Source organism: Lynx rufus, unplaced genomic scaffold (genome assembly GCF_022079265.1).
Source record: "Lynx rufus isolate CCGP_SWC_20201006 ecotype Redwood Valley unplaced genomic scaffold, mLynRuf1.p SCAF_3, whole genome shotgun sequence".
NCBI lineage: Eukaryota > Metazoa > Chordata > Mammalia > Carnivora > Felidae > Lynx > Lynx rufus.
Genome location: NW_025814845.1, coordinates 7,902,427 through 7,916,681, shown reverse-complemented (window position 1 = coordinate 7,916,681; position 14,255 = coordinate 7,902,427). Strand labels below are relative to the sequence as shown.

The 14,255-nt window shown below is 36.7% G+C and overlaps 1 protein-coding gene across 8 annotated transcripts in view; it reads right to left on the bottom strand.

The window, feature by feature from the left end:
• Positions 1–14,255, bottom strand: part of CPEB2 (cytoplasmic polyadenylation element binding protein 2) — a 68,825-nt gene that overhangs the window by 42,600 nt on the left and 11,970 nt on the right. For 7 of the 8 annotated variants that reach the window (XM_047090594.1, XM_047090597.1, XM_047090592.1 and 4 more), the window contains one exon: positions 11,306–11,396. In XM_047090594.1, the coding sequence (XP_046946550.1) occupies positions 11,306–11,396 (91 nt within the window). Of the gene's footprint in view, positions 1–909; positions 3,940–11,305; positions 11,397–14,255 lie in introns of those variants that run through there. The other variant, XM_047090600.1, reaches the window with a different exon arrangement.

The window sequence follows — 14,255 nt, the reverse complement described above, 5'->3', positions numbered from 1 at the left end:
TTGCTAAATCGATGAACGAAATTATCTCATTCTATTATATGACCCATGAGCTTAATGGAAAGCATAGTACTAAACACGTATTTGTATGTGGGACATTCTCTCAGTAAACGTAAAAACTGCAGAGTAAGTTTTTATCAGTTCATTTCTACGCCTCTTAAAATGGTGAGAGGGAGGAAGACAAGTCTTGCTTTTTTTGCTCTCTGTCAAGATGAATTTTTTCCTTTCTCCACAAATATTCTTTTTTTTTTTTAAAGAATACATCCAAAATATGATCTCCAAAGCCCCAATATTCACAGTTGATGATGCCAACCCATTCCTCATTAGTGATGATTAAAATTACTAAAGAACAATGTTACACATTCTGCCAACTACTTTCAACAGAAAAAAAAAATTTAACCACATATTAGAATCATAAGGAGATTGGGTTACAATTATTATTAAACCAAATACTAAGAGAGGCAGTATGCTAAGGTGGTTAAAAACACAAACTCCAGAGTTCCACCACTTCCTAGCATTGCCACTTGGACAATTATTATTAGTAAGCCACAACAGTCACCCGAATGGAAGATAAAATATCTACATCTTAGGTGTGAGAATCATGTTTAAGTTAATACATGTAAAGTCCTCAGAGCAGTGTTTGACATGCATCAAGTGCTTAATGCATGATATGTACCATACGTTTTATATTGTGTGTATGTGTGTTTCTTATACACACGAACATATTGTACAAATGAAAAGATTCTTCTTACATGCTTTAAATACAAAGCATTGCTCCCACTGGTTTGGTAGACTCTCCTAATATTTTATCATTGTCTATGCTTTACCTTTATTTCCAAATCTAATTAGAAAAAAAAAAAATGGTTCGTAGGAAGTCTGGTAAAATCCACTTAGAATGTGGTCATTACCAACCTTGAATAACTCCAATCTCTGCTCAGATCCAAGGGGCAGGACAGTCATTCCTGACCTCACTCCCAAATCTCAATGCAAGCCTCAAAAAGCCTAAGAATAAGATCATACAAATGCAGAAAAGACCCTTAGATCCAAAGTACCAGATCCCAAGAGAGCAACAGAATCATTCCTTAATAAAAACCATCGATCTGAGTTTCCAGGAAAATTAATCTAGTTAACTCACTCTTAAAGCAGGGCCCCATCATAAATTTTCTTCACTGAATAATGATTTACAACTTTTAAAACTTTTATCTAATTAATATTAGAAAATAAACTAAGAAACATCATGGAATATAGAATATCAAAAAGTTTGTTTCAAGTAAAGTATAACCACAAAAAGAAAGACAACAGCAACAGAGGCTAAACTTAAGTCATTAATCATCATAATGTGTCATCATAAAGTTATTCCAATAAAACTGGTACTAATTAAGATCTATTAAATTAACATTAAAATCAGGTTGAACTAATGGTTGCAAAACTTTAACCTATAATAGTTGTATAAATGAAAATAATATTAAGAATAACAAATGGGCAATCAAGCATTGCCAGTAGCAGTGTTAAATGGCATAAAACCTAAAATTAAGTCAGCAATATATACCTAGAATCTCAAAAATATATATATTAAGCCTATTCTATGGAAATGAACACAAAAAGCTCACTGATTTTCATTTAAGAATTTGAAATACCTAAATTTCCAACTGTAGGGAAATGGTTATGTAAACTATTTTAAATGCATGTAAGTAATTTTTAAAAGTTTTAAGTAGATATTGACAAAAAATATGACTCCTTGTAGAAAAATGTTCAATCGTTCAACCAATAATTTATTGAGCCCTTTCTATTTGTTTGGAACTATAATAAATGTTGACTCAAGATAGAGCAAAAACAGAGGTGTTCACTGCTCCCATGACACAGTGTCGTGTGAAAGATACATTAAAAAAGAAAACAAGCTACTGAATCAAAAATAAATGAGCAAGGCACTCCATTTAAAAGGAGTAGAATTCTTTAACAATCTTTAATAAAGCTACTACTGACTAAGCATGTTGGGGGGCTTCACCAAAAAGATAAATAGACTAGGGATTACAGAGACTTCCAACTGAACATGGAGGACTGAATGCCTGTGTCCATCTTTGCTGCTTTCTGAAACCCCTAAAAACGGGGTCATGGAAGTTTTAAAGAGGCATAACTCCATCAGGACAAATAAAATGAGACAGGATCACAGAAGAACTATGTCACCAAATTTTTGGAAGCTGTGAACAGGAACGGTTGAGTGGTTAACTGCCTGTGTAGACCAGAAATCACTGAAATCTCTGACACCTATACTGGTGCGTGCCTGGGAAGACTATCCAGAAACAAGCCATTTACCACAATAGACACCTGGAGAGCTTCCAGAATAAGAAGCTCTAGTTATCACTACGAGTAGATGTGGGGTGGAACTGGACACGGGAAAGTCGAGGACTGCTTTTTAGTTTTTAAAAGAATCAGAGAGACACACAGCCCTCTCTCTGGCTTTTCTAAGAAGGCGAGAAGTCAGGCCTCTAGCTCCCAGACAGAAGAATGGACGACACACATCCAGTGTTCATTTCCCAGACTGAAGGAAAAGACCTAGAAACAGACATTGTGGGAGTTCCACCTGGTTGGCTTATAGCAATGCTCACTGGTTTGTCAACCCCAACTACATACACAGAGCTTCCAATCATCATTTTTGTGTCTCATCTTTAAAAATGAACAGACATCAAAAGTCCATAAGATATGTGATGGACACCTCCAGCATGAATGAAAGAACAAAACCAAACAAACAGAAAGGAGGAACGCAGAAGTATAAACATTGCAAGGAAATGGAAAAATAATCCACAAACACTACAATATAGTGTTTAAAGATAAGCACACCAGAAAAACAGTATCAAGGAAGAAAAGGAAAGTTCAATGACTTTTTAAAAGAGGGTCCTAAAAGTTCTTCAGAGAAAAATTTTGAAATAGAAAAATCAATAAAAGGGTTGAAGAGTAACAAATGAGGAAATGTCTCCCAAAGTAAAACAAAAGATAAAGCAATGGAAAACAGGCAAGTAGATGAGTATAGGAGGTTAACTATTTGAAGAACAGGATTTCCAGAAAGAAAAATATTAAAAATAGAAGGGAAGAAATGATCAAAATGCCAAAAATGTCCAAGAATTGAAAGAAATGCATCTCCAAATTAAAAAGGCCCAATGGATGTGCAGTGAAGTAAATAAAGAAATGGAAGGAAGGAAAAAAGGAAGGAAAAAAGGAAGGAAGGAAGGAAGGAAGGAAGGAAGGAAGGAAGGAAGACAGGGCTCCCCCATGCATACACATAAGAAGATCCATATTTCGTTATTATGAAATTTCAGAACCGCAGGCACGAAAATATCCTAAAAGCTTCCAGAAAGAAAGACAAAAATTTTAAAAACACAAAACAAGGCAACCGATCATACAAATTAACAGGTATCATGATGGTAATACACTTATGGTAATCTTGAGAGATAAAAGACAATGAAGAATGCTTTCAGTGTTCGCAATTACAAACATGTAATTCCACACCAGCCTATCATCTTACATAGTAGAATAAACACGTTTTCATATGTATGAGATCTAAAATATATGTCCCACCTGAAGGAAGGTACTATAAAACAGGCCCAATAAAACAAAGGTATAGACCACTAAGAAAAGAGTATAGAGATCAGGACAAGGATCCCACAGGAAAAGGAACTCTCAGCATTCTAGAAGTCCCACAGTGACAGTTATGAAAGGCTGCAGAAGGATGCCTTCAACAGCAGGAAAAAAAAAAAATCAATCTAAGATTATTTGATGTTTTTAGAGGTATTGAAGGAAGCTTCAGGGTTCTATTGATAAATTTGGGGATGAATCAGTGACAAGTACTTAGATAACAAAGCAATCAAACCAAAAGAGACAATGATTAATTCCAAGAAAAAGAAGAAAAAAGTTACATTACAGTACAAAACAGATGAGGTTCACCCATGAGTATCTGCATTTTCATAGCAAAACACCTCTTGATTTAATGTTTATTTATTTTTGAGAGACAGAGAGAGACAGCATGAGCGGGGGAGGGGCAGAGAGAGAGAGGGAGACATAGAACATGAAGCAGGCTCCAAGCTGTCAGCATAGAGCCCAATGCGGGGCTACAACTCACGAGCCGTGAGATCACGACCTGAGCCGAAGTTGGGTGCTTAACCAACTGAGCAACCCAGGCGCCCCAATACACTTCCTGATTTAAACAAAAATGATCCTATAATCATTTGGAGAGGACAGAGCAGGGTAAGTATTGGGGGATGGGCAAGTCAAAGTTCACAGTCAACAGATAATACCAAAAATGTAGGAAATTTAGAAGCCTCAGCATATTATTAACAAACGATTACATGAAGAATCCATTAAAAAAAACATTGAAAGTTAGCTACCTACCTCTAAGGAATGGGAATCTGAAGCAAAGAGAAAAGAATGAGAGAAGACTTCTATTTTTTGTTATAGGAGCCTTATGGCGCTATTTGACTTTTTAACTCAGGTACATATCAAACCAGGTTTGAGGGAAGATAAAAGATTTGACTACTGCAAATATTTTAAGCTTATATGTAGTAGACAAAGATTAGAAAAAATTATACACCAACATATCAAACATGGTTGGTTATTTTAGTTTGTGGAAATAACTGATGATTGAAAAATTCTTCCAGATTTCCCAAATTTTCTTTAATGAACACATACTATTTTTTTTGTAATAAGAAAATAAACATTTAAAAAAGGATAAAGTCCTATACTCTAGAGGGAAATCCTTCATTAGAGATTCTCCAATACCCTTCAAATACTAAAAGCAACTAAAATTCATAGGCCTAATTATCCCAAGTACCCACTTTTACCGTGACAAATTCTATATGAAAAATGTTGTATTTCTTGACTTTCAACCTAAAAATAAGAGTTATAAGCCCATAATTAAAGTCTTAATGAAGATTTGTGGTGAAAACAGGCTTTTAGTAAACCCATATAAGCTCTGAATAAATAAATGTGATTTTAAGAAAATTCACTGTGGTTTCTGAATGGTTTTAGTTTTTAAAGAAGAAAAACTGCATATTGTTGTAATTCAAATTACTTAAACAGCCAAAACTGCCTGAAGAAATAACAATTTGTTTTCAAATTTAATAATATTGTTGCTAACTACTTATTGTTGCAACTACCTGAAAATATAAATAAATAAAACTTAAAAAATCTCTATTCATGATACTATACTTCACGTAAATTTTCTAAAACAAGAACTTTTACAACCACATTTTCACAACTTCCTCTTTAATCTGCAGACATTCTCACAGAAAACAAAAGTTAAAATCTTGAAAATTGTACTTTTCTTGAGATGAATTCAATTCTGAGTAGTTTGAAGAGTAAAGTATTAAGGTATGAGGCATATTACAAGGATCAACAGCAAGCATCTCTTAACGTCAAAATAATGAAATGTGCACGGCTTCGATATAAATATGATTTTTTTTCAAAGTTAATGATTTTTTTTCTTATTTACCAAGGCCTGTGGTCTGTAGGAAAAAATAAAAACAAATGAAATCCAGGGGAAAGTACGTGCAAATTTGACTCCTTTTTAAAAAGAAATATTTGGGGGATGCTGGGGTGGCTCACTCAGTTGAGTGTCTGACTCGTGGGTTCGAGCCCTGCATTGGGCTTTGCACTGACAGTGTGGAGCCTGCTTGGGATCCTCTCTCTCCTTCCCTCTCTGCCCCTCCCCACTTGTGTGTCCTCTCTTTCTCTCAAAATAAATAAACATTAAAGAAAAAAAAAGGAAACATTTTCTTTAAAGATTGAAAGCATATATACAGCAATCCCTCTTTGATGATCTTTTTTTCAAGACATGTCATTATACGTGATTTGCACTTTCTGGAACTCCTGAAAAGTTTACTCCAGGAAACACAAGTGGGCCGAAGACAAGTAAAATCTGTTCTGAAGGATGCCTTACACTCTCTGCCAGAGAAATCAGTGAAGGCAGTGTACCAGGAGCTTAAGAGAATCAACAGAACTGCTCGGGCATATAGATGATTGGTATTAGTTTTACTCTGCACTTTGCTGTGTTTTAATAATGTCATTAAAATGTTTACAACTTCCAATAGATCTCTTTCATCTTGTTCCCCTGTTCCAGAGTGTCTCCAAGTGTGCTCTCTGCACAGGCCGCAGGGCACAATCTCTGGGACTGGGCTCCTGAAACCCGCCTGATACACATGCTCTCAGAGTTTGAGAATCTCTGCGCAGCTCAACACTTCTTAGGTTCAAAAATGTAAATTCTCACACCAGAGACTTTCGGAAATTTATACAAGGTATTTTCTGACTTAGTACTACAAATTTACATTACGGCCAGCTGAAGAGAACCAGAGGGAAAAGAAGAGTAGAAGGAAAGAGGCAAGAATTGATTCAGTACTACCACAACCATTTAGCACCTTACACAGAAGCAATTCCTTATCTTCTCAGTGAAACAGCACAGATTCTACTTCAGGAGTCTTGGAAAATAGGAGCTTAGCAGTCAAGTGATAAAAATGATGCTAGACGTGAAAATACATAGTAAATAAAGTTCTGAAGGCATCCACTTTTAAACATGTGTTGGCATAAAATCCTACTCTAAATCCTTTTTCCTGATTCCTTTAAGTTGTTTAGGGAACACTGGTAAAGTCATTGTGAATTGCTAAAGCGGATACTTCCAAGAACTGTAATATTAAACTGCACTGCTATCCACAGTTTTCGAATCATTTTTTTTTTTAGCTGAAATTAATTTTTTCTTTTTTCCTCTTATCCTTTTGGGGAGGGGGATAAGCAAATTTTGGTAAAAATGCTTACACAGTAAGACATTTTTGCAGATTGCTGAGGGCAGGGAGGATAGAGAGCTTAACAATAATCACCGTCTTGTTCTTCTGTTTAAAGCAGAATGAATTGACCCACACATACATAGCAAGATCACAGATTATTTAATATAGGTATGCAAAAACAAAACTGCAAAATTGCAAAACTTCAGTTGGCAAAGCATGATTTGCTTTAAGCATTAAAAGAATCTGTATTTGTTCTTCCTTTGAAAAGAAAAATATTTGCCAAGAATGAAGACGGTCATCAGAAAACGAGGTGTTAATGGCAAGAAACCAATGCAGAATAAATAAAAACAGATCAGTGTCACGAATACTAAGGAAAGCATAAAACGGTGTGTTAGTGCTCATGATCTGGAGAAGACAGCACCTGCTCCCTAGGGCTGAGCAGTTCTATCCAGTTATAGCCAGTTAGCATCAGGTAGCCCTAAATGAGCTATGCCAGGACTGTCTGCTTTCAGTTCCTCAAATGTGACAAGCTCTTCCATACATCCCGGCCCCTCTGTCTAGCTGACACTTTGCGCCAGTAGTTTTTCATCTTTGTGCTGTTCAAGCTTAAGGTCTTAGCTTTCTTCACTCCACAGATGAATTAAGTATCTCTCTCCCTTTACTTATGACCTACCCAAGCACCTTATCATCTCCCTCCATGGCACTTCAAACACTCTGGTTATAGATTATGTGTATATAAACATTATATTAATATATCACACGTATGTATGTACATTATACATATAACTATAAGGTCTCTTCTTTCTAGCAGGCTGTAAATCCCTTAAGAACAGAGATTGTATCTGTTTTACACAATTACAGCCAAGGTCTTGGACACTGCCTGGTACAAAAGTAGGCACACTCTATGGACTAACGTGCATCCAGAACTCCATCTTTGTTTGCCGTCACTTCACATCTGCAGAGCCCCCATGAGACAAGACCCTTCCTACCTGCTATGCTAACTCACAGAACCTTAACAGTAAATAATAGAGGTTCCCCTACTGACCTGTAAAAACCACTGGAGAATGGGAAAATGGAAACAAGCTGTAAAGTGAAGTATTCTGGACTTCACTGGGGATGGGAGGTGTTAGTACAATCAGTCAGTTCTCAGACCAGTAACCTGCCAGACTTCCTTTGGATTCCAGAGGGCTGCTTGACTGTTTCTCTTCTACTGACATTAACTCTTACCTTGAGTAGTTTCTCTTTTCCTTTAGAAAAGTAAAACCGAATGCCAATTTATAGTTTCTGCCTTTATCTCTGTGGAAGTCAGCCTGCGTGATACCCTCCACTTATGCTTGCCTCCTAGTATTCACATCTCGAGTAGCGGCCCCCGCCCCCCCCTCCCCCCAGTTGAGTAGGGCTGACCTATGTCACTGGTAGGATGCCATGGAAGTGACGGTGTAAGACTTCTGAAGTTAGGTCATAGAAGACCCTGAACATTAACCTCAAGTCTGGATCTTTGCTCAGGGCGAGGATGGGGAGGGGGGCATCCAGAAAATATATTGTGAGGACACCCCATGGAAAGCTCAACATGGTGAGTAACTGAGTTCTCCTACCAACGGCCTGTGCTAACTTGCCAGCCACATGAGTGAGTCACCTTGGAAAAGGAACATCCGGCCCCAGTCAAGCCTTCACATGACTGCTACCTCATGAAATCCTCAGCCAGAACCAAGCAGCTAAACTGCTCCTGAATTCTAACCTACAGAAACTGTGGAGCCAATAAATGTTTATTGTTGTTTTAAGCTGCTAAACTTAGGAGTAATTTGTTATACAGCAATACATAACAGTAAAATCTGTTATCACTTAAGTTCATGTGAAAAATTTTCTAGAAGCTTTCATCATTAATAGAAAGGTAAACAAGAAATTCATTAAAAAATTTACACTGCAACTCCCTTTCCATTAGATCCCATAAGGAAGACAAAGCACATGACTGACCTTTGGAAACATTTAAAAAGGATAAAGTAAGATTAATTCTATTTTTTGAAAAAAAAAAAAAAAAAAGACTGTATTAAACTTGTATTAAACAGTGGACAGAGTTTTCTGAAAAGGAATGAAAAGATGAAATGGAAGAGACAGGACACAGGCTGCAGTGCTGCCCTGAAGACAAGGACTGGACAAACGGGGGAAGTCCACAGACTGGTTTCTTCTGTTCTGTCACAACCTTGCTTCCGCAGATTTTACCGAGGTCCCGCCCAGAGAAAACATGCAATGATCAGAGTACCAGGAGGAAGATACATGACAGGATGTCCCAGAAGGCAGTGAAGTCTGTACTAGTAAGACAAGAAGAGTCTCTCAGTAGTAGCTGTGGTGCATCAGGACCATTTTAATAGCCATTTGATGGCAGTATGCTCAAGTACCGGTCTTCTTTATTTCTCTATAGAGGTATCTCTCAATGTTTTTATTTATTTATTTTTTTCTTTTCTTTCCTACCATAATAAATGTAGGATACAAAACACTCCCAATTAGACAGTTGTGAGGTGCCTGGGTGGCTCAGTTAGTTACACCTCTGACTCTTGATTTCAGCTCGGGTCATGATCTCATGGTTGGTGGGACTGACCTCCACGTCAGGCTCTTGGGAGCCTGCTTGGGATTCTCTCTCTCCCTGTCTTTCTGCCCCTCCCCTGCTCACTCTCTCTCTTGAAATAAATAAATAAACATTAAAAAAAAAAAAGGAACAGAGATTTGTTACCATGATTCCTAAAGGTGGTACTGAGCACATTTTCCCCTTCCCATTCTAACAAAAGAATTTTGCCTTCACTTGAGATTTGTTTTTTAATTATTAAATTCCTCTTGGTCTTATGCTGCTTCCATTTTCTTTTTCAAAGTCTTCTCCAGTTTTATTATAACATAGACTTTAGAAAAAAAGAAAACTTGAAATGAGAATGGTTTCTCTTAACATCTTTAAAAGGCCTTTTTAAAGACGACTGGGAGAAATGACAATTTCTTTCTACATAAACCAAAGAAATAAAGAGAGGGAACTTCTTCGTAATCATAAACTACTGGATTCTATTATCAAACAGTGGATAGAAGACAGATGCCACTGGAACTGTCAGCATAACAGTGAAAGAGAAAAATACCCCATATACAGATACTCGAAAAACTAGACTGGGTTTTGGTTAGAAGCAGCTCCCTCCACCCAACCCTCCCACCCCCACCCCCGCCAAAAAAAACCCCCAAATCCCAAAGTATAATAATCTTTATTAGTTTCTGAGGAGGAGAATTACCATCCCCACACATTGCTAACAATCACTAATGATGATCCCTTTAACTTCTTAAGCCCCTTAAAAATAAGGGAATTAGACAAGAAACTAACAAAATCCAGAAACAGAACAAACTGTTTGGATAACTGACCAGTATTGCCAACACAGCCTCAAGCCACCACCTTGCTGCTGACACTGAAGTGCTACAGTTTTGGGCTAAAATCTTATAAGGGAATTCTTATTTGGCTTTATAGAATTAAAAATATGGACAAATTACCAAGTAACACATGGTTTTGATTCAGAGAGCCAGAACTAACCAGTTAAGCTGCTCCTGAATCCTGACCCGTAGAACTCTGTGAGGTAATATTTATTGTTGTTTAAGCTGCTAAATTGTGGAATAATTTATTATGCAGCAATAAATAACATATCTCTTATCACCTAAGTGCACACAGTTTGCTAGATATTCACTGTTACTACTGAAAGGCAAGGAGATATATTGTACAAAGAAATGTAAAATAATAAGTAATGTACAGACAAATAAAAACAAGTATGTTAATGGAATATCTTCAGATATAGTTAACAGTAAGGCTGATACTGTGGGATCAGTGGGGCTGACTCTTTTTCCTAATTCGCCCCAACTTGTATGAAACCTCAGAGAAGCTCCCATAAAATATCCCCTTTCAAAATCCTACGATAGTAGAAGAAAAATGGGGAAAGGACAATTTTAGGTTGGAATCACTGTGAACTGTAAATACAAATATTCCAAGGCGTTTTTTTTATTTCTGCATTTGATAGAATTTTGGAAAAATTACTTCATAATTTTTTTTTCAAGTGTGTGGGCTGAAGCTAATACGGTGCATGCAGATTTATTTATGTATTTATTCTTCATTCATTTTCATTTGTGTTTAAAGTAGGCTCCACACCCCGCATGGAGCCCAGTGCAGGGCTTGAACTCACGACCCTGAGATCAAGACCTGAACTGAGATCAAGAGTCCGACACTTAACCCAGTGACCTACCCAAGTGCCCCTGAACTAAACAATTTTAGATCCTTTCTTCAACCTCTGGTAAACTGCAAGATATCTCTAAACAGTGGCTGTTTGTTGAATAACAAGAGACACAGGTTTACATTTCTCTCTGCATAGGAAAGCTACAAAGGAAAAAGTATGACATTTCACAAAGGTTTTTATTAACAAACATAGTACAATTTTATAGATAACGTAAGTGCTACTTAGTGCTCATTTTCCTACATAAAATGGTGAGACAAAGCGGTGGGTGATACAAGAAAAGAAAAAGCCACCTACCCTTAAGAGGATCATGCTCTGCTCTCATAATATCAATAAGGGAATTTTCCAAAGAGTGCATATTCAAACTGTCATACATTCTACTTCGATCCTAGAAGAAGAGAAAAAAATAGACTCAATATGATCTATACAAGTTTTCAAAAACTGATGATAAATATACCATACCATCTAAACCTTCTTACATAAAAGAGGACATCTGATTAATATATTACTTATCAGTCTGCATCCCAAGACAGTATCAGTAGCTAAAGATCTCATGAGCTATAATATCTCTTGTATTGGAGAGAATGCTACATTTAAGATCTCCAAAATCACAAAGCAAAAATAATCTTATTTCACTGGCAGCATTAATACAGTAAAATAATTGCTACTGTTATCACTCTCAACTTAAAAAGATTTGTGAAATGTTATACACGTAGGAAGCAGTTTTAGTTGTTCTTTAACTTCTATACTTTTCTCATATATCCAGGAAGACACTGGCACTTGAAAAATAAATATTTTGGGGGAAAGGAATTAATCCCATAATGGCACCACACTTTAAATATCTATCAAACGGGGCACACATTATTTGACTTGGTCAGAATTTCACAATAATAAATGCATAAACATCTCATACCATAAAAATCAAAAGAATGAAACTATTAATATCAGAACAAAGACTGACACCTAGAATACTGATATTCAAATCTTGCTCTCTGAAGTTCTCACATGTTGGTCTCTGCATTTCTAAATCCGCTTTCCCTCCAAACCCTGCAAAAAAGGCAGGGGGTGGAGGGAGGAAAAGGATGACAATATTCCCACCTTCCAAGTTTCCTGCCTCATCAAGTCCCAGAACAAAGTCTTTTGTGTAGCTGGGAGTCTTGTTTGCTAAATGTTAAATCTCTCAACTTGCTTACTAGAAGGAATCTGATTCTTTAATGCTTAACGAATTTATACTGTTATTCTGCCCAACACACCCTCAATGTACTTGAACAAATACACATAGGGAACTACCACAGCAAGCTCTGGCCCATGCCCCCTAAGTCACCAAAAACAAACAAACAAACAAACAAACAAATAAAAATTTCAGTGGTGACCCCCACCCATTTAAGTGTGTGTAGGTGTTTGTATAAGTGTCTGTATATGAAGGAGAGTCAGGGCGGGCCATTTTTAACTCTCCAAAAAAAAAAAAAAAAAAAAAAAAAGACTAACACAGAAAAAGGGAAGAATCAGAAAAGTAGGGGAAAAACTCTTTGCAGAAATTAGAATTAGGCATTTTTTAACCTGCATGAGCTCCAAGAAGGACCATGAAATCTCTGAGATTATGTACAATATCCTGTATGGGTGTGTACACATATTTTTTTTCCTGAAGAAAAGGGTTATGACTTTCATCAGTTTTCCAAAGGAGTCCACAATCTAGGGATGATTTAGAGACAGTCTTTTGGAAAGCTGAAGACAAACCTAAGAAGCTTTCGTGAAAATATGTTGATTTATTTACTCCACTTGAGGTTTAAATTAGGGTTGTGAACTTTTTAAAACTAGGGGGCCAGAATCAGTATTATAGACTAAACAAGTTGCTGTTGAGGAATTTAGAAGTGTGCAAAGTAATACTAAAGACACAATGCTAGGCCAGAGCTCTTACTCCAGCATGACCACAATACAGCTACATTGGTACTCCTTGTCTTTTACTTACTTTATTTTTTTTATTAAAAAAAAAATTGTTTTAACGTTTATTTATTTTTGAGACAGAGAGAGACAGAGCATGAGCAGGGGAGGGGCAGAGAGAGAGGGAGACACAGAATCCGAAGCAGGCTCCAGGCTCTGAGCTGTCAGCACAGAGCTCCACACAGGGCTCGAACCCACTAGTGGTGAGATCATAACCTGAGCCGAGGTCAGACGCTCAACTGACTGAGCCACCCAGGCACCCCTACTTACTTTATTTTACATCATTAACATGACTTTGGTGAAGGAGGCACAGATAATCACTGAACTACAACAGCGCTTCTCACACATGAGCATATGCTTCACAATCATCTGGGACCCAGGCTGCTGGGACTCTGCTGAGACAGAGTCTGAAATTCAATAGGTTTAGAGAGGCCCCTAAGAATGTGTATTTACAGTAAGTTCTCAGGTGATACTTAGACTGCTAGTCCAGAAACCATACTTAAAGAAGTGCTGGACTTCTTGATCTTATAGTTTACTAAACCTCTTTAGGCTCTGCTCTATCTTCTAGAAAAGAAAAAAATTATGTCAGACTAGACAATGCCTAAAGTCCACCTTAATAATAGAAAAGCCACAGCAAAGCAAATAGACATATAAGAAAATCAAAAGACTCAAAGTACTAAGTAATAAATGAAATAAAACTAGTATAGAGAAGAACATGGCCCTTGGACAAAAATTACATACAATTTTACTAATCTCTCCAAATATTTCCATCTTCTGTGCTTCCATTTTACTTTATGCATAATTAATTTGTTGATTTTCCTGCCTCACCCACTAAACTAAGCTAATTAGGGGTAAGGACCTTCTAATTATGAAATACAGCTGGCTCTCAAATATTTTTGAATGAATAGTACCCTAACTCTACTAAAAAAACTTTGCAAATTTAAGTTGAGCTCTGTGAGGGCAAAGACTACATACAGGACCATAAATCCCCCCCAGGAATAAGGACTCAAATGTTAACTAAGACAAGATGTATTAAAGATGTATTTAAAATAGAATTAACAGAATTAAAAAATGTAAACTATCATGATAAAAACTGTTCACATAATTAAGCAAAGAAACCTCATTAGGTATGCTGTATCGTACAGGTTCTAAGATGTATTATAAATACTTTATATTCTATTTGCCTTAAATTCTTACAAAGAAAATACGTTATGGTTTAAGGCTATCTTCTCAGGCTGATGTTTTCTTTAACAGAATCAGACTGCGCCCCATCCTTAACAGACCTATGAACTTAATGGTGACTCTC